This window comes from Anarhichas minor, unplaced genomic scaffold (genome assembly GCF_050575085.1).
Source record: "Anarhichas minor isolate MPS153535 unplaced genomic scaffold, ASM5057508v1 ptg000090l, whole genome shotgun sequence".
NCBI lineage: Eukaryota > Metazoa > Chordata > Actinopteri > Perciformes > Anarhichadidae > Anarhichas > Anarhichas minor.
The window spans coordinates 1,431,201-1,449,306 of NW_027466536.1; the positions used below are offsets into that span (position 1 = coordinate 1,431,201).

Below are 18,106 nucleotides of genomic sequence, written 5' to 3' on the forward strand. Positions count from 1 at the left end.
ATACTGTAGGAGAAGTCGTCCAGGGATCTAGAAAGGTTGTTGTCTCAGTTGAGATGGGTGAAATCGTTCCATATCGGTGGTTTTCCTGCTGTCTGGATCTGTCATCATCTAGTTCAAGCTTCAATGTCTCATTCGTCAGTAGGACTACCTTTTGGACTAGGTAGTACACCACACGTGTATTTACTACATTGACACATCCGTATGATATGTGATCCAACTCTTTGTATCTTATGCTATTGTACAAATAAAAGCTTCATGAAACATGAGGTCTGACTGCGTGTTTGTGGGATTAGGGTTTTGGTTTACACTGAGCTACTAAAATAATTTGGGTACTGGAGTGGCCTGCCGTATACTTAAAGGTCCAGTGTGTGGGATTTGGCGTCATCGAGCAGATAGCAACATCATGGCGACCGGCTCTGTGAAGAGGAAACGAAAACACAACTATTCTTATCAGGTGATTATACACTAAAGAAAACGTACTTATTGTAATGCATTTCTTCCAATAGTGAAGAAAGATGAAATATTTCCATTTTATGTGACTTTAAACTTCTGCAATGTGTTTCAAAGAGACAAATATTTAACTTTTCACTCTATTACATTTGGTTTCACAGCTTTAGTTGCTTCAGATGATTTTGCCCAGCACTAAATGACATCACGGGGCGTCAAGCTGGAAACCAGTTTGTTTTCCTCAGGAAGTGAAGACTAAATCCAGACAAGACGCAGTGGATATTGGATTTACTGCAGGATGTGTAAATTGCCAACTATTTGCTATCAAGTTCAACCAATCAATGGCGATAGAACGTGTCAGTGTTGTGTATACAGCTTGTTTCCACTCCCCCCAAGTGGCCAAACATGTTATTGCAGGTTAAGAATAATGTAACAAATCTGCAACTGTCGAACAACGCACACAATATTCACTCTCTTTAAACCAAGTGTTCATAATAGATGCTCCTACAACGTACACATACATTTACACCTCAGTGCTTTTTGCTCAGTGATCCATCAAACCTCGAGTCTGCACTTTCCTCCCTGAGATTTATCACCAATACAAATATATCACACATTTGAAAGAAGCAAAGTAGACAGCAGTCATATTTATTCCATCCTCATAACGTGACACATCTGACATGGAACAGCTACAATGATAACAGACAACATCCTGCATTCAATCGATATTAAAAGTCAGCAAATGAAGTTACACAGATTAATTATTGGACACGTTCATGATAATTTTATACAGTTTAATGAATTATTTATTTACTAAATTAAACCCGTTGACTTCTAACATGTCAGATAATGGCTTGTTATTTGAAAAAGCAAGATACAGCTAGTGCAACCAATCACAGGAGAGAACTCTGGCTTTTGCTCACTCTGATGGACGGAGCCATTCGTTTTAGTCGCTTCATCTGAGCGGTGCAGTCCTGGCCGGAGGCTAAAAATCGATCAAAAGCACATCTGTTTCCCTCGGTCACAAGCGTGCAACAGTGCAGTGGACGCACAGAAGTAAGATTTCTCGAATGATCGGCTGCCCTCTTTCACTTAACTGCATCAGAGGATCTCGATTTATACAGAGTGTTGACAGAGTGTCATCCGTCAACATAGTGAGCAAGAAACCCGGGAGCTTTGTTTGTTTTTCTAATATTTTGTGACCCAAGGGGAGAAGAAAAGAGAGGAAATGGACAAAGGAAAAAAGGATGATTTCTAACTCAATTAAGACCCAACCTATGTTTGCAACCTCCTCCTCCTACCACACTGACATCTCTCTGCTCTTAGTTCTCCCCCAGTTTAAGCTGTGCAAACTGGTTGGCCATCTGCAGCGCCTCCTGCAGGCACTGAATGTTCTTGCCCGTGGCCTGGGCCGACATGTCCTTGCCGCCTCCCTTGCCGTCCAGCAGGGGGCACAGCTCCTGAACCCACTCGCTGGCCTTCAGACCTCGCTTGGCCACATCCTGAGGAGAGGAAGGGCGATCAGGGTTTAAATCTGTTTATAAAACGTGGCGCGGAATTGCTGCCGGTGCACAGTTTGACTGAATGAATGGCCGTGTTACCTGTGGGACTTGACACAGGCAGGTGATCTTGCCGGCTTCGGGGTCTACGGTGAAGAGCATGGCAGCGGTCTGAGGAGACTGCGACTTCAGCAACTTCAGTGACTCGTTGAGAGCCTGAGGGAGGATAAGGAGAAAAACAAGTGAGCGAGAAGGAGGGAAAGAGTAGACACAGTGAGGGAAGAAGTAGTCTCCTAATTAGCACTATGGATGTGTCACGGTCAGATGGCACAATATGATAAAGAATGAGACTGGCAGGGAAAATGTGCAATACTGCAGAGATAAACTAGATTTTATGCGGTTTGTACTCTTCATGTAGTTTTGTATGGGATGCTGATGAAGTCTTGGGGTTTGGATAATAAATCTCCGCTTATATGAGCATGTAGGGTCAATTCAGAGAACACAAAAAATGCAAATGCATCATTTCAGTCCCTCTTTCAACACCATCTCGACTCTCACCTTAGCTGAGGCTCCGGTCTCCATCTCCATGACAAGCAGCGCTTGGTTCGGGCTGCTCTCTATCACCTCCTTGGTCTTCTCCAGGACTCTCTTCTGGATGTCCGCCTTGTAGTTGCGGTCCAAGTCATCCATGGTCTTCTTCAGGCCCTTTAGGGATTCCCTCATCTCGTCCTTCTTCCACTGGGAGATCACTGCTGTGCCGATCAACTGCAGGGAGGACGGACATGTTGGCACCACAGCACAGGGTCGCTCTATTGGGATGTTCTTTGAAGCACAAAATAAGAAAAAAAGCCATTTACCTCCGTCATGTCGGCGATGTCTTTCTGAACGTCCTTGTTCGGGGCCGTCTGCTGCTTCACCTTGTCTCCCAGCCCGGACAAAGCCTGGAGCAGGGAATCGGCTTTCCTCTGGGCCTGATGAATGTGAATGACACACGAGAAACGAGCTTCACTAAAGTTTCATCACTGCCTTTTTTCGACATGTCGTCCCTCAGTCTGAGACACATTTTCACTTAGTTCGGTTTTCTGTTGTGAGTGGACAGAAAATCATTGCGACTATTTGACCATCGACACGCCGCAACAAGTCATTTTCATTTCCTTTTAGATGGAAACATGCGCTGTATAAAATGTAGTTTCTTCAAAATGTTAGGTAAACTCTTTTCTGGGGATGAGCATAATGCTGGCAGCAAGCGCATGAGTGTGTGCGTGTGTGTTAGTGTGTGTATGTTAGTGTGTGTGTGTGTTAGTGCTGACCTTCTGGGCCTCTGTTCCTGTCACAGCAACAATGCGGCGGATGCCCTTAGCGATGGCCTCCTCTGAGACGATGACAAACGGCGCGGCGTGACCAGAGTTCTGCAGATGGCTGCGCATAACAGAAACCAACAGCACATTACCAAAAACGTTGCACAACTATGGAGGAGGAGGTGGAGGAGGAGAGAAAACATTACAGAACAGCAGCAGCATGAACAAAGGGTTCTTTAAAGTGGCTGCGGATTAAAACGACATCAAAGACGACATCGGGAGGCACAACAACAGTTCACTAAAGTGGAATATTTTAAAACCTGAAGCGGCATGAGCAAGCTTAGTGCAAACGTCTCCTCCAGAGCTTGAATCAGAACCACCTCAATGCACCCACAAGGGTCAGTTTCAACACCTATGCACATGAAATACAGCTTGGAAATCACTTTTGACGCAGACAGCAATCAAATCAAATGGAAAGTCTTGCAATAATCTATGCGAGAGCTGGGGCGTCTTGTCTTTCGGGTGGATTTTACAGCCCGGAGCGGACACTGTGAAAGTCAGCAGAGCGAGGCTGATCGCTGATCGGAGCTGTACTAACATGTCCTGGGCATCATCGGCACACGGACGCTTCACCGGAAAGACTCACAAATCCAAATCACGGTTTCCACTTTACACACCGACACTGGGCAGGTCTGACACTTCGGAAAACTGTTGGCTTGGTGCAGATGCAGACATTGATTCAGAGACGACTCTACATCTCCGGGTTGATGTGGGAACATGACCCGTGATTACCAGCGACCCTTGCGTTCGCTTCATGGCAAACACACAATCAAAAACAGGAGCTCATGAAACTAAAATGCTCTCAGGTTCAAACGTTTCTTCCTGCCGTGTGCTTTGGTTCTGCTACTTTATGTGAACACGGCACTTGTTCTGCTTTGCTACGCTTTATTCTCCAACACAATAGAATTACAGCTCATCAAGGAGGAACTCTTAAATTACAGTTAGAGAAACATTGTTCATTTAGTTTTTGCTTAAGCTATGTAGAACTTTCACTGTTTAACTTCCCACATGTATGAACATATGTACACCGTGTATGTGGCAAAATTTGTTCTCTTTAAAAAAAAAAAAAACTTTATATGCAAACCAACTCCTTATCTGGCATCTGACATTCGGGATTAAAAATGCTACATTCTTAAACTTGATGACAAGCTCGAAACACATTCTTTAAATTAATTGTTTTCACGCTTAATTTAACTTTATTCAGTTAAGCGGACTACGGTGCTGGTTTGCATTCCTCGTCGCAAGTCAGCGGACATGAAAAATGGAACAAAGCATCGACACTCACGTTCCCCCGCAAAACTCGATGGAGGTGAGAGAACCAGCGGTGCTCTCGGGCTTCTCAAGCAGCTCCTCGACGGGGATGCCGATGGACACGACTCGGACGGGGTCGGGGTAGGTCTCATCGAACACGGCGCGCAGGCCCTGAATGGCCTTGGCCTTTGCTAGCGGGGCGTCCATGGCGTACACCGGCTGGAGAGAGCAAAGCGCGGGAGGGAAAACACCGTCAGCTGATGGTTTGTATGGAGTCAATATTAATATGTATTAAAGGCAAGTGTGAAACTTTAATCAGGAATATTTGATTTTCTCTTCATACAAAACCTTGAGCTAGCGTCGCCACCTCCATCAAAATCAGTATCTTAAAAGAAGGCCACATATTCCCTTTAAAGGAACTACAATCTGTTGCTGTTTCATGCTTATTCTCCCGCTGACCTTTGCTTCTTTTATCATGGCACAAGCGATCTCCTCAGTGCGGCGGACCTCCCCCGTGCTCAGGGCACCTTTAGCAGTGAAGTCAAACCGCAGGCGGTCGGGGGCCACCAGGGAGCCCCTCTGGTCTGCCTCCCCCAAAACCCCCCGCAGGGCGAAGTTCAAGATGTGCGTGGCGGTGTGGTTGCTCATGATGGGCCTGCGACGAGCCTGGAAAGACGATGTGACCAGATACTTGGATTCAATCACAGCTTCAGCCAGAGGCAATAAAAACAGACCGAGCGGAGGGAAGAGGTCAGAAACTGATTTTCAATATCATGTATGTCACTTGATTCTATGGTTAAGACGTAGACTGCACGTGTTCTCACCTCATCTACGCGTAATGTAACGCGGTCTCCAACCTTCAGAACGCCATAGACCGTCCCCAGGTGAAGAACGTAACCTCCTCGAACCTGCGTGTTCTTCACCGTGAACTCCATCCGCTGCGTTGACGGGGAAGAAAGACGGGGAGACGGAATGAATGGACAGGTTGTTGTTCTGAGAAAGTTTAGTCAGAACGCTGGTGTGTTGTGTGTATTTTGTTCGAGCATTTTCTTTTTTAACTTCAAAAAGGACAATAGATGAAAGAAAATCAATTATTCTCATGTAACAGAGGGACTTTTTTCTCTTATGTTTAACACCAACTAAGTGATGGTGCCATTTCTCAAGTCAACAAATTCAGCACAAACCTGGGTATTTGACCACTGTGTCGTTTGGTAAAATACTCTAATGACTCTTTTTAACACCTCCTGCCTGATGATGCTTTTACAAAAACACTCTCAAACAGCATCAGCGGAGCTCGTGCCGAGAAGCACCCGTCTCCGTCATAGTTTCCTTGATTTGCGTTTCACTTACGTCCCCCGTGCTGTCGTCCTCTCGAACCATGTAGCCCTCGTCGAATGTCTGCCCGCCCTGCTCGGCGTAGAAGGACGTCTGGTCGAGCAGCACGCCGCACTCCTGACCCGTGGTCACGCTGTCGCAGAAGGCTCGGTCGCAACGCAGGGCCTGCACCGTGGCCGAGGGCTGCTCAAACTCTATAGACACGCGGGGGGGGGGGGTTAGTGCGCGAATGTCCTGAAAACACAGCCGCATCAGGTGGACTTAAAAGTCTGCATGGTGAGCGTGCGGATCACTGACTGTAGTTGCCGGTTTCCTCGGAGGTGTATTTGTATTTGGAGGAGTCGTCTGTGGCGGGTGTGTTCTTGTTCCTCAGCTCCTCGATGGCGTAGATGTCCAACATGATGTGGTCCACGTCTCCTGTGCCCTTGCCCTGGGACTTTAACTACACGGGAACACATGCCCGGCTTAGTGGACTTAGAAACCTCTTAATTAATGACACATTCATTGACAAACTGACAATATTACTGCATAAATAAAGCAACTGATAGTGGTTTTCTTTAGTGCCAGTATGTATCAAGACAGTTAGTTCATTGATTGTTCATTGAGTGCTGTACAGCAGTCATAGGCTACAGTTCCCCCCCCCCCCCAAAAAAAAAGAAAAAAATCAGACAACAGCTTATCACAGCGCTGTCCAGTAAGAGAGGGTTTATTTAAAAACAGCAGGTGCACAGCTGCTGACTGTGACTTACAGTGCGATACTGGAGAACGCTGACACAAGGTAAAATGGTGTTCCCACGGGAGTGGAAACAAAACACTGCTCAGTGGAGTTTCCCCTCGCAGAGCAGTCAAGGGCAACAATTCAAACAGTAAGAAAGTTTCCTTCCCCTCTCCTCACCTGTGCGGCCTTCTTCTCCTCTTCGAAGGCAGCGATGTCCACCGCCATGCCTTTCTCCTCTGCGATGAGGGAGGTCAGGTCCAGGGGGAAGCCGTATGTGTCATACAACAGCCATGCTGTGTCACCTGGACGCCGAGAGGGGGTGAAAAAAAAGCTGCTTGATATGTCTGTCTGAAGCAGTAATGCTCAAAGACTCCTCGAGTCAAACAGAAAACCAGGGATCAAAGAGCAAAGAGATAAGGGTGGTGAGGAGTCACATGACTTTTAGAAAAGAAACATGTTCAGATGAAATGTTTTAAAACCCTTCCAACACATGATATCCAACAGCAAACCTGAACTCTTTCCACGTGTGCACATGCAAGCGGCAAAGCTTCCCTTCACCTGCGTCTCACCTGGAATGGTCTTGCTGTCTCCCAGACTCATGATCTTCCTATCAAGGATACGGCGCCCCCTGCTGAGGGTTTTGAGGAACTGCTCCTCCTCCTCATTAATGATGTCCTTCACCACTTCTGGGTCTTTCTTCAGCTCCGGGAAGGCATTGCCCTGGAGGTGTGAGAGTGAAAGAAGATGGGGACACGTTAAAAGAGGGAACGTAGAGAGTGGGTCACCTCAGTCCTGACAATTGTGCTGCTATAACGCATAGAGTTGGTGGGTATCATTTTATATATATAAGTAGTGCCAGGAGACATATCTGTGCTAACCCTTTGTCCACTTTAACAGTTCATTAAATGAGAAAACACTTGCTGAGGCCATTACCAGATCAAAAAAAAAAAAATAAGTTGTTCTCACCAGGGAATCGACCACCACATCCACCAGAGTGGCAAAAAAGCCTCTCTGAGCTCCCAGCTTCTCGTGAGAGTAACGGACGGCGCGACGCAGGATCCTCCGCAACACGTAGCTGAGCATGACGGAAACAGCGAAACATCACAATGACGTGTGAAAAAAATGCTGCGTTCAAAGCCACGGCGTCTTGAAATATATCATCTGTAATCACAAACTACAGGACACTCCAATGTCTCACCCTCTTCCTGTGTTGTCAGGCCGGCCGCCGTCTGATAGGGCGATGGTGATGGTGCGGGCGTGGTCGGCCAGCACGCGGTAGGCCATGTCAATACCGTCACAATCCTCGGCGCCCACTTTACCGGTGTACGGTCGAGCACCTGTACCCTGAAACAAAACACAAGAACTCTGTCCAGCAGCAAGCAAAAACACAACTCTCCTGGAGAGTTAGGCCCCACTGATGAACACAAATTGTGTGTGTAGTGTCAAAACAATGGGGGCAGGTTAGAAAATATGCTACTGTTTGGGTTATTGTTGGTCAGTGTAAACACGAGTGCCTGTGGGGTGTTTGCTTGGAGTTCCTGTTACTTTCAGGCTTGTGTGTCCAAATGTGTAAATCTGTTTGCTTCTGTAGTAATACGTCTGTGACCAACAGCGTCTCTCAAGATTTAAAAAGATTCTCTGCACTCTAGCTGTGATATCACCCACTCTCAGCAGCCCTATACTAAAAAGATATCAAAAAGCTGACTTGTACTTAAATAGTGCAAGGCCTTGAAAACTGTTTAAAGTTTACAAGCATTTCGAGGTAGCTTTAAGAGAATTTGAAAATGTCTCCCATTGTAAGAAAATGTTTTTAAAAAAGCGTAATATTTTTCAAAAGTACATATCTGAATAATCTGGATCACAATAGTGTGCGTGCTGCTGAATTCAGCATTTACCCACCTGACAGGTGAGATGTTGCTGCACTTGGGGTGCGTTTCAGTACCTTCTGAATGGCTTCAAAGTACGGGACGAAGAGGTCAGTGTCATAGTTGGACATCTTGTTCTGCAGCACGGACACCAGGCGCTCCAGGCCCATCCCTGTGTCGATGCTCTTCTTGGGCAGGGGCTTCAGCTCGGTCTCTGACTCTCTGCGCACGGTGGACCGAGAAGCGAGCGTTAAAAACACACAGTCACTGAGTAAGCACTTTTGACGAGGCCGCCTCGTAGTGGGAGAGCACGCAGGTTTTTTTCACAAGGGAGGATCATACAGTTTTGTTCAGTTCACGTCAAACATTGAATTATTTTGGATACGAGAAATTATTCTCCTTTTTATCCCGACACCATTTCTTTCCTGGGTCACACATTTTAAACCTTTTCAGAAACCAGATTATCAGTTTAGACGGCCAAGTGGTCAGATTTCTTCATTTGTAAAACATGTACTGCACATACAATAGCAAGGACTGTGAAGAGGTGTGGAGAGACGGTGAGTACGTATGATTCAGTAGTTGCTCTGCATAGTGTACAAAACACTATGAAAAAAATCAGATACTCTGATTATTGGCTGTCTCTGTGTGTGTGTGTGTCTTTTCTTCCGTTACCTGTTGAACTGGATGAACACCAGGTTCCAGACCTCCAGGACATTGGGATCGTCCATGTTCACCAGGTGAGCGGCGTCCCTCCCTCCGATGCGGTCGTAGTGGATCTCACTGCAGGGGCCGCAGGGCCCGGTGTCCCCCATCTCCCAGAAGTTGTCCTTCATACTGCCCGGCAGCACGCGAGCCTCATCCACCCTGAGAGGAACACAGCGAGCAGAGAGAGGGTGGGGGGGGGGATTCAATTAAATTGGTAAAAAAAAATGCAGTTGTGTGACAAGTAGGACCTGTACAAATGCCTTCATCTGGTGCGTACACCGACACATCTCTAGTTCACAAGCTAGGCTCACCCCAGGTCGATCCAGATCTGTTTGCACTCCAGGTCCGGCTCCAGGCCCGCGTCGGGTTGACCCCCGAAGTAGGTGACGTACAGACGCTCTATGGAAATACCGAACTCCTGGGTCAGCAGCTCCAAGGCCATCTTACAGGCCAGGTGCTGCAGGGGCAGGTGGGAAGAGGCCGAATGAGCAGAGGGAAGAACGAGACGAGACGCGAGAGGACAACGAGACAGAAAAGTTCAACAAGTGAAAAAACTGGTTCATATGATAATCATGATTAAAAATCAATTCTTGCGCATGAAGCAAGTTCATTAACGGTTTCCCCTCGTTGAATCAGCCACGTCGACGGCATAGAAAAGACCATTTTTGGATCTTTGCTGCGAAAAATAAACTTGACGTGACTGAAAACTTTACAATTCCCTACCACGGCTAAAATCCTGTATCGACTCAGCAGAAATAAACTTGTAGCTACATTAGACCACGTTTCTCCACACATACTCGGCCACAGTAAAAGCAAATCTGTAGCTTACCGCTTTATCTTCAAGTCAAAATGAAGGGCACCGCAGCAGATAGAAGGTGCAAGTGGAGCTAGACCAATAAGTCTGCAAGACTGATGTATCAGTCAATATTAGCTTATTGCCGATAAATCAGTATTGGTGCAGATGATACAGAAAACTAGGTGTGAGGTCATTTAGAAACTGAATGCAGTGATAAGTAGAGTTTCCAACTGTAAAATGTCCCGCTTAGTATCTTGGTCACAATTTTAGCAAAAAAATAAATAAAATTGAAGGGATCTGTAAGTTGTGTTTAATAAAAAATGAAAAGAAAACGCCTATGTCGTTATGAAACATCAATATTGGTATCTGCCTCAAAATGCCAATGTCAGTCGTATCATTGCTGTACGGTGGCTGAAAAGTATGACAGCGTAGTACCTTAAAGTAGTCCCCAAAGGACCAGGACCCCAGCATCTCGAAGAAGGTGTGGTGGTAGACGTCTTTGCCCACATCGTCCAGGTCGTTGTGTTTGCCTCCTGCCCGGATACACTTTTGGGTGTTGGTGGCACGAGACAGCCTGGCCATAGGGTGGGACGGGTCGATGGTGTTGAGGAAGATGGGCTTGAACTAAGACGAAGCGGCACAAAAAGCAAATTTGTGAGCCGTCGAGAATCTCGGAATTGCAGCAAAAAAGCAGTGGGTAGGTATAAAAAAAGAGGCGCACGGGTGTTCGGTTACCTGGTTCATGCCAGCGTTGGCGAAAAGCAGCGTGGGGTCGTCCAGCGGGACGGTGGCCGACGAGTGGACGTACTTGTGCTCATGGCGACGGAAGAAGTCGATGAACTTCTCGCGGATTTGAGCTGCACTCAAAGAGGAGTCCATTCTGAATCAGCTGTCTGAACAAAAAATGCACAAAAAATGAATACTGTACAATTCAGCTCCATGTCCAGTTCACTTGTTGTGGGACCCGGAACCTTAATTACATTATTGTAATTTCTCAGTTGCTTTTTCAGAAGATTTATTATAACTATTATTTAGTTGTACGCAGATGAGAACATGTTGAAGTCTTTATATCTGTACAGTATTTGTCAACAGTTAAACAGCAGCTCATAGAAGCAGTTGGCCTACTAGTTAAACGCTTATATCCGCTTACAACTACCTAATAGTGTGTTACAAACCGATATGTGTCCTTAATATGTGGGTTAACGTAAAGCAATAGGAGCAGCCGGTAAAGAAGCAATTCTGGGGTCAGGTCACCGAAAACTAAAGCCATTAAGGATTTCAAGGATCTGAATTCAATTAAACATGTTTTTGTTTTGGTCTTATAACCAAGCACCATAGCTACAGTACCAATGATGTCTATAATTAAAAGGCAGCACATTCCCATCAGTGGACTCATTCGTAAACAAGTTAGCAAAGGAAACCACACAGCCGATGGCGTCGGCTCTCTGGGGCCAGCGAGCAGACGGAAACAGCCTCCGTCCCCATCCGGACTACCAAACCACCCCGCTGGCAACGAGGGAAAGTGGACACCTTGGGGTGATGGGACGGAAACTTTGGTCTCTGTGAAGAACAGACTGTTGGTGTATTGTAAAAAAATAAATGAAAATAATTGCTCCTTGTGATGAAGATGAGACCCAACAAAGGACACATGGGAGGGACAGCAAACAGGATACAATAACTGACAACAGGAGAATACAGTGACAACAGGGACAGTCGTGCACTTTTAAGGATGCAAATAAGGATGAACACAATTATTCTCATCTGTAATCACGTGACTGACAAAGACCTCGGGTGGGTTTTAAGTTATGAAGCCAACATCTTTACGTCCACAGAGTTAAACTCCAGGTCAGTCAGTGGAGCAGCTCCGTGCTTCTCAAAAATATAGTGACTTTCCATTGGGGAGGTCCACAAATGACTAAAATGAGTTGTATCCGCAGGTGTAACATGACGTCTCAGCGGGTTAATTTTCTTTCCTCCTGCTGACTAAAATAAGTTCCCCCAGGTCACCTTTGCAGCTCTGCTGTAAACAAGTGCTTCAGAAATCGTTGCCACGAAATACTGCAAGTCATGCCACACATCGTTCCTCTGAAACTGCTCCTAAAAGCCGTAATGCAGCATTATCTGACCGTCGGACGGTTGTAATCTGGCAGAGGCGAACTAGCTCGACGAGCTGACGTTAGCAAAGGAAATGGTAGCCAGAGCCGGCTCCCTCTGTCGAGACAGATTTCAGCCCACAACTCTAACAGAAAATCTTCTTTAGCGAATGTCACGGTACACTTTAAACATTTGAAGCAAAGGATAATACTCACAGAGGTCGCAATTCTAGCAGAATGAATCAGTTACTGCTCCCTGACACACTGCTGTAGCCCACGCTGCTCGACCAAAAGGAAAGTGGACACGCCCATGGCAGCCGCCCATTGGCCCGTCCGCACCGGTACGTCGGAAGGTGAAGTTTTTATTGGACGAGCCTGCTGTCAATCTCAGCCGAGCCCGCTTCATGAATGGTACAAACTTCCTTGTTTTGGCTGATGCAATGCAACAGACATCGGTGTTGATGAGGGTGTCAATAAATATTTTTGATCCGCTTGATAAAAATAAAGAAATGGTTGTGCACATGTTTGTAAATATAAATTTACATTAAAATGTCTTGTCAATGATAGTTTCAGAGCGTTAGTTTGGGTGTTTAGGTTCTGGCCAAGTCGCCATGAGATGTACCAAGAGTTGTGTAATAATTTGTGATTTTGTGACATAATAATGATAGTGAAATATCACTCATTGTTATTGCAGCAGCACATCATATTTGTTTTTATCACTGATGTAGTTCCCTTCACTACCACGCAATAGCGGAACCTTTATTCGACTTGCTGTGTTTCCTGGGGACAGGATTTGTGCCGGACTTGTTCAGACGCTGCTCATTTTGCACCGAACTTCCATGCGCCATGCCGACTGACACCAAACGTGTACGCGGCCCAGAAGCGTCACAGAGTCCGTCTCTGTTTTTGTGCAAACCTGCGGCCGTTCTTCCCTCGCGCGGCCCGAGAGCGGACGGTCGTCAGCGGGACCAAGTGGACGTGCGGCCCGTGTTTGTCCGGTGCGGGCTGGTGAGCCAGGCTAAAGGCTCCGCGTACATCGAGGCTGGGAACACCAAGTTGATGTGCTGCGTTTACGGCCCCAGAGAAACGGAGCGGAAAGATGAGACCGATATGAAATGTGGAAGGTATGTAGGGATTTCATTCATGTATTTTTTGATTTCGCTTTATTAATCTAGAGACTTACACATTCTGCCTGAATTCATAAGCAGTAACACTCGGTTTTGTATGAGGAGCAGCTTATGTTAGCTGAATGTTGACGTTAGTTCACATTAGCAACCTTCAGATAGTCAGTTCAAGTATTCAACAGAAGTTAAATTACTCGTGCTTAAAATATGAACTTATTTCCAACGTTGTACAAAAGACAAAATAACCAACCACCAGCGTTACCACTAATAATGCTTTCACATATGCCATTTTCAATCATGCAAGTCTGTCAACTGAGTTTAGCCAGGTTTGCCCTCAAGCATCTGCATCCCTACTTATACTATGCATTTGAAGTGGACACTGGTGTTTGCAACTGGGTTCTACAGGAAGAGAGTAAATAAGACAACAAAGCGTTATTATAATAGCATTTCTCTGTGTATCCAGGTTGACTACTGATATGCGCTTCGCTCCATTCTCCTGCCCGGAGAGGGGCTCCTGGATTCAGGGGAGCCAGGACAAGGACCTCTCCCTGATGCTGCACGAGAGTCTGCAGCCAGCCGTGTGCCTCCACAAATACCCCCGCTCTCAGGTCGAGGTCAACGTGATGGTTCTGGAGAACAGCGGTTCTGTTCTGGCCCACGCGGTCACGTGCGCTTCGCTCGCCCTCGCGGACGCAGGGATCGAAATGTACGATCTGGTGCTCGGCTGTTCCATACACCAGGATGGCGCCTCTTACGTGGTCGACCCTTCTTACGCGGAGGAAAACAGCTGCGGCTCAGTCAGTTGCGAGAACCAGGGCGGTCTGACCGTCGCGTTCCTCCCCAGCCTGAACCAGATTTCTGGGCTGCAGTCGGATGGAGAAATGGCCGAAGAGACTCTGACAGCCGGGGTGCGGACCTGCATTGAGGGATGCTATAAACTGTACCCGGTCATCCAACAAGCCCTTTCCAGGGCTGTGCGCAGGGCTGCACCCCCACCGTCAGAGAGCTGAGAGACGCTCTAACCCAATAACTGCTCAGTTCATAGCTTTTCTATTTTACAATTTCCAGTCCTCACTTTGAGAACATAACCTATGTTTGCTGTTATGTTCTTGAAATGGAAATGTTGAAGATGGTGTGTTTTGTATTAAATCATTTGTCAATGTGCTTATATGGTCCATTCTGTATCTGGGTTATGAAACTTCTAATTTGCCTGACATTTGGGAAGGAGAACACACTTTGTAGGTTGGATTAATGAGGTTGCTCATCTGGGATGGTTCCTGAATGTATTGTCATGGTGCAAACTACTAAGTGGAAAATAACTAAAGAAATGCACTCGTGTGAAAATTGGCAGACATCATATAAACATAAGATCTCAGCTGTTGCTCTGCCATCAGCTATGCAGGAGTTGCTGTGTTGTCATTTGACCTCAATGCCACTAGAGGTCCCCCTACCTATGGTCCAGTCACCCATTGGCTTGTGGGTATCGGTTCTGACAATTATTTTTTTTTTTTAACCATGTAGGTTTTATATTTTGTAAAATTTCCTCAAGCCAAGAAAAGCATTTTTTAAATTTTTTTTTTTATATGTGATGTCATCACAATGTTAAAAACTACTGTGCAGTGGGCTGCATACCCCATGTTTTACAATTTAGAAATGAAATAGTAATCATCACAATTGCACATTTGTTTTCCTCTAAAGTGAGTAGATACCACATTAGACACAAAGGACTCCTATTTTATTCATCATTTTTTGGGTCTCACACCAATAGGCACCAAGCCACAATCTAAATGCCTCCTATGCACTGGGTAACACCCTTAACCCCATTCCATGGAGAAGGATTGTATCTCCTGTATCAGTGTTTTTCTGAAAAACAACAAAACGGACTCCTGAACATAGGAGTTGAGAGCACCCGTATCCCTCAAAATCTTAACAGGTACTTTAGTGTCACTAACTTAGTGTCCTGTGTCACGATCAGGCTTTGCCCTGTGTGTTCTGTGTCTTTGTTTCTTTCTGTAGCTCCTCACTCACCTAATCAGTTCATTCAGTGCACCTGCCAGTCACACTCACCTCATCAGCTCATTACTCTCACCTGTTCACTCTGCCTAGTCACTATTTAAACCCCTGTCTTTCACTCACTCACTCACTGCCAGATCATTGTTGTGTTTATTTCCTACCTACCCGCCCGTTTTGCTCATCCTGTTCCCGGTTTCCCAGTCTGTCTGCCCTGCCTTGTCCTGCCGGATTTTCCCCCTCGTCTTTTGTCTTGTCCTTGGATTACCTGTTTTTGTTTGTGAGCTATTAAAGACTTTTTTTCCCCTACTCTGACTGTCTGCGCTTGAGTCCTCATCATGCCCCGTGACAGAATGATCTGGCCTACAATGGACTCAGCAGACCATGGGTTGAAGTGCCGTCTCCCTGAGTGGTATGAGCAGTTCATGGGAACCCGCCTGGCCTTTGGTGGGCCTCGGAGTGTCCAGAAGGCGAACCGCGACCTGATGGACTGCCAGCTCAACACTCGTAGGAGACAGAGAAAGAAGGGTCAGACTTCCATCCCCGCTGGGCCGCAGCGATCCCCCGCTCCCGCTGGGCCGCAGCGATCCCCCGCTCCCGCTGGGCCGCAGCGATCCCCCGCTCCCGCTGGGCCGCAGCGATTCCCCGCTCCCGCTGGGCCGCAGCTAACTCCAGCTCCCCGTGTCCTGTCGGCGGTCCGACCGACTCCACCTCCCCGTGTCCGGTCGGCGATCCAGCCGACTCCAGCTGTCGCCTCGGAGCAGCAGCTATCCCCAGTCCGGGCCGCCGCCGTCTTCGAACCGCAGCGACCTCCAGTCCGGGCCGCCGCCGTCTTCGAACCGCAGCGACCTCCAGTCCCGGCCGCCGCCGTCTCCGGACCGCAGCGACCTCCAGTCCGGGCCGCCGCCGTCTCCGAACCGCAGCGACCTCCAGTCCGGGCCGCCGCCGTCTCCGAACCGCAGCGACCTCCAGTCCCGGCCGCCGCCGTCTCCGAACCGCAGCGACCTCCAGTCCCGGCCGCCGCCGTCTCCGAACCGCAGCGACCTCCAGTCCGGGCCGCCGCCGTCTCCGAACCGCAGCGACCTCCAGTCCGGGCCGCCGCCGTCTCCGAACCGCAGCGACCTCCAGTCCCGGCCGCCGCCGTCTCCGAACTGCAGCGACCTCCAGTCCCGGCCGCCGCCGAACCGCAGCGACCTCCAGTCCCGGCCGCCGCCGAACCGCAGCGACCTCCAGTCCCGGCCGCCGCCGTCTCCGAACCGCAGCGACCTCCAGTCCCGGCCGCCGCCGTCTCCGAACCGCAGCGACCTCCAGTCCGGGCCGCCGCCGTCTCCGAACCGCAGCGACCTCCAGTCCCGGCCGCCGCCGTCTCCGAACCGCAGCGACCTCCAGTCCCGGCCGCCGCCGTCTCCGAACCGCAGCGACCTCCAGTCCCGGCCGCCGCCGAACCGCAGCGACCTCCAGTCCCGGCCGCCGCCGAACCGCAGCGACCTCCATTCCCGGCCGCCGCCGAACCGCAGCGACCTCCAGTCCCGGCCGCCGCCGAACCGCAGCGACCTCCAGTCCCGGCCGCCGCCGAACCGCAGCGACCTCCAGTCCCGGCCGCCGCCGAACCGCAGCGACCTCCAGTCCCGGCCGCCGCCGTCTCCGAACCGCAGCGACCTCCAGTCCCGGCCGCCGCCGTCTCCGAACCGCAGCGACCTCCAGTCCCGGCCGCCGCCGTCTCCAAACCGCAGCGACCTCCAGTCCCGGCCGCCGCCGAACCGCAGCGACCTCCAGTCCCGGCCTCCGCCGTCTCCGAACCGCAGCGACCTCCAGTCCCGGCCGCTGCCGCCGCCGCACTGCAACGACCTCCAGCCCTTTACACCGCTGGGTCATCAGTCTATCCCCCTGAGCCCCAGTCTATGGACTCCGGTTGCCCGGAGCCTCATCTCCAGTCCCTGGAGACCTGTTCCCCGTCTGATCTCCAGCCCCTGGAGCCCTGTTCCCCGTCTGATCTCCAGCCCCTGAATCTCTAGAGTTCCGACCCCCGGACCCCCAATCTCTAGAGTTCCGACCCCCGGACCCCCAATCTCCAGAGTTCCGACCCCCGGACCCCCAATCTCTAGAGTTCCAACCCCCGGACCCCCAGTCTCCAGAGTTCCGACCCCCGGACCCCCAGTCTCCAGAGTTCCGACCCCCGGACCCCCAGTCTCCAGAGTTCCGACCCCCGGACCCCCAGTCTCCAGAGTTCCGACCCCCGGACCCCCAGTCTCCAGAGTTCCGACCCCCGGACCCCCAGTCTCCAGAGTTCCGACCCCCGGACCCCCAGTCTCCAGAGTTCCGACCCCCGGACCCCCAGTCTCCAGAGTTCCGACCCCCGGACCCCCAGTCTCCAGAGTTCCGACCCCCGGACCCCCAGTCTCCAGAGTTCCGACCCCCGGACCCCCAGTCTCCAGAGTTCCGACCCCCGGACCCCCAGTCTCCAGAGTTCCGACCCCCGGACCCCCAGTCTCCAGAGTTCCGACCCCCGGACCCCCAGTCTCCAGAGTTCCGACCCCCGGACCCCCAGTCTCCAGAGTTCCGACCCCCGGACCCCCAGTCTCTAGAGCTCCGTCCTCCGGACCCCCAGTCTCTAGAGCTCCGTCCTCCGGACCCTCAGTCTCCAGAGCTCCGTCCTCCGGACCCTCAGTCTCCAGAGCTCCGTCCTCCGGACCCTCTGTCTCCCCAGTCTGCCAGGCCGGCCATCCCTCCTCTGGACCCCCTCCACCCACCCGGTTGTGGACTCTGACTCTCGGCCTCGGAGGAGTGATAACCCTCCTCCGGGCCCCCACCGCCCTCCCTTGGAAGATTTTTTTGTTTTTCTTTTGGACGTCTGGAATCCGTCCCTTGGAGGGGGGGTACTGTCACGATCAGGCTTTGCCCTGTG

General features: G+C 49.6%; 2 protein-coding genes across 3 annotated transcripts; one reads left to right on the forward strand and one right to left on the reverse strand.

Moving 5' to 3' along the window:
- Positions 1–1,079: 1,079 nt before the first annotated feature.
- Positions 1,080–12,413, reverse strand: aars1 (alanyl-tRNA synthetase 1). 2 transcript variants are annotated; one of them, XM_076082111.1, is made up of 20 exons: positions 12,284–12,413; positions 10,710–10,867; positions 10,410–10,598; positions 9,490–9,635; positions 9,146–9,337; positions 8,551–8,695; positions 7,807–7,952; positions 7,575–7,683; positions 7,178–7,328; positions 6,786–6,910; positions 6,188–6,332; positions 5,906–6,084; positions 5,380–5,493; positions 5,015–5,221; positions 4,590–4,774; positions 3,257–3,365; positions 2,804–2,917; positions 2,505–2,711; positions 2,049–2,162; positions 1,080–1,949 (listed from the first exon to the last, which is right to left on the reverse strand). In XM_076082111.1, exons 2-20 carry the CDS (start codon positions 10,851–10,853, stop codon positions 1,770–1,772), a joined length of 2,901 nt encoding a protein of 966 aa, XP_075938226.1. In that variant the 5' UTR covers positions 10,854–10,867; positions 12,284–12,413; the 3' UTR covers positions 1,080–1,769. The 2 variants fall into 2 exon arrangements, with proteins under 2 accessions (XP_075938226.1, XP_075938227.1); XM_076082112.1 differs by lacking the exon at positions 12,284–12,413 and having other exon boundaries at positions 10,710–11,687.
- Positions 12,414–12,849: 436 nt separating this feature from the next.
- exosc6 (exosome component 6) lies at positions 12,850–14,355 on the forward strand. The gene is made up of 2 exons (XM_076082113.1): positions 12,850–13,191; positions 13,655–14,355. The coding sequence occupies exons 1-2, from the start codon at positions 12,914–12,916 to the stop codon at positions 14,199–14,201; spliced, it is 825 nt and encodes a 274-aa protein (XP_075938228.1). The 5' UTR covers positions 12,850–12,913; the 3' UTR covers positions 14,202–14,355.
- Positions 14,356–18,106: the final 3,751 nt, after the last annotated feature.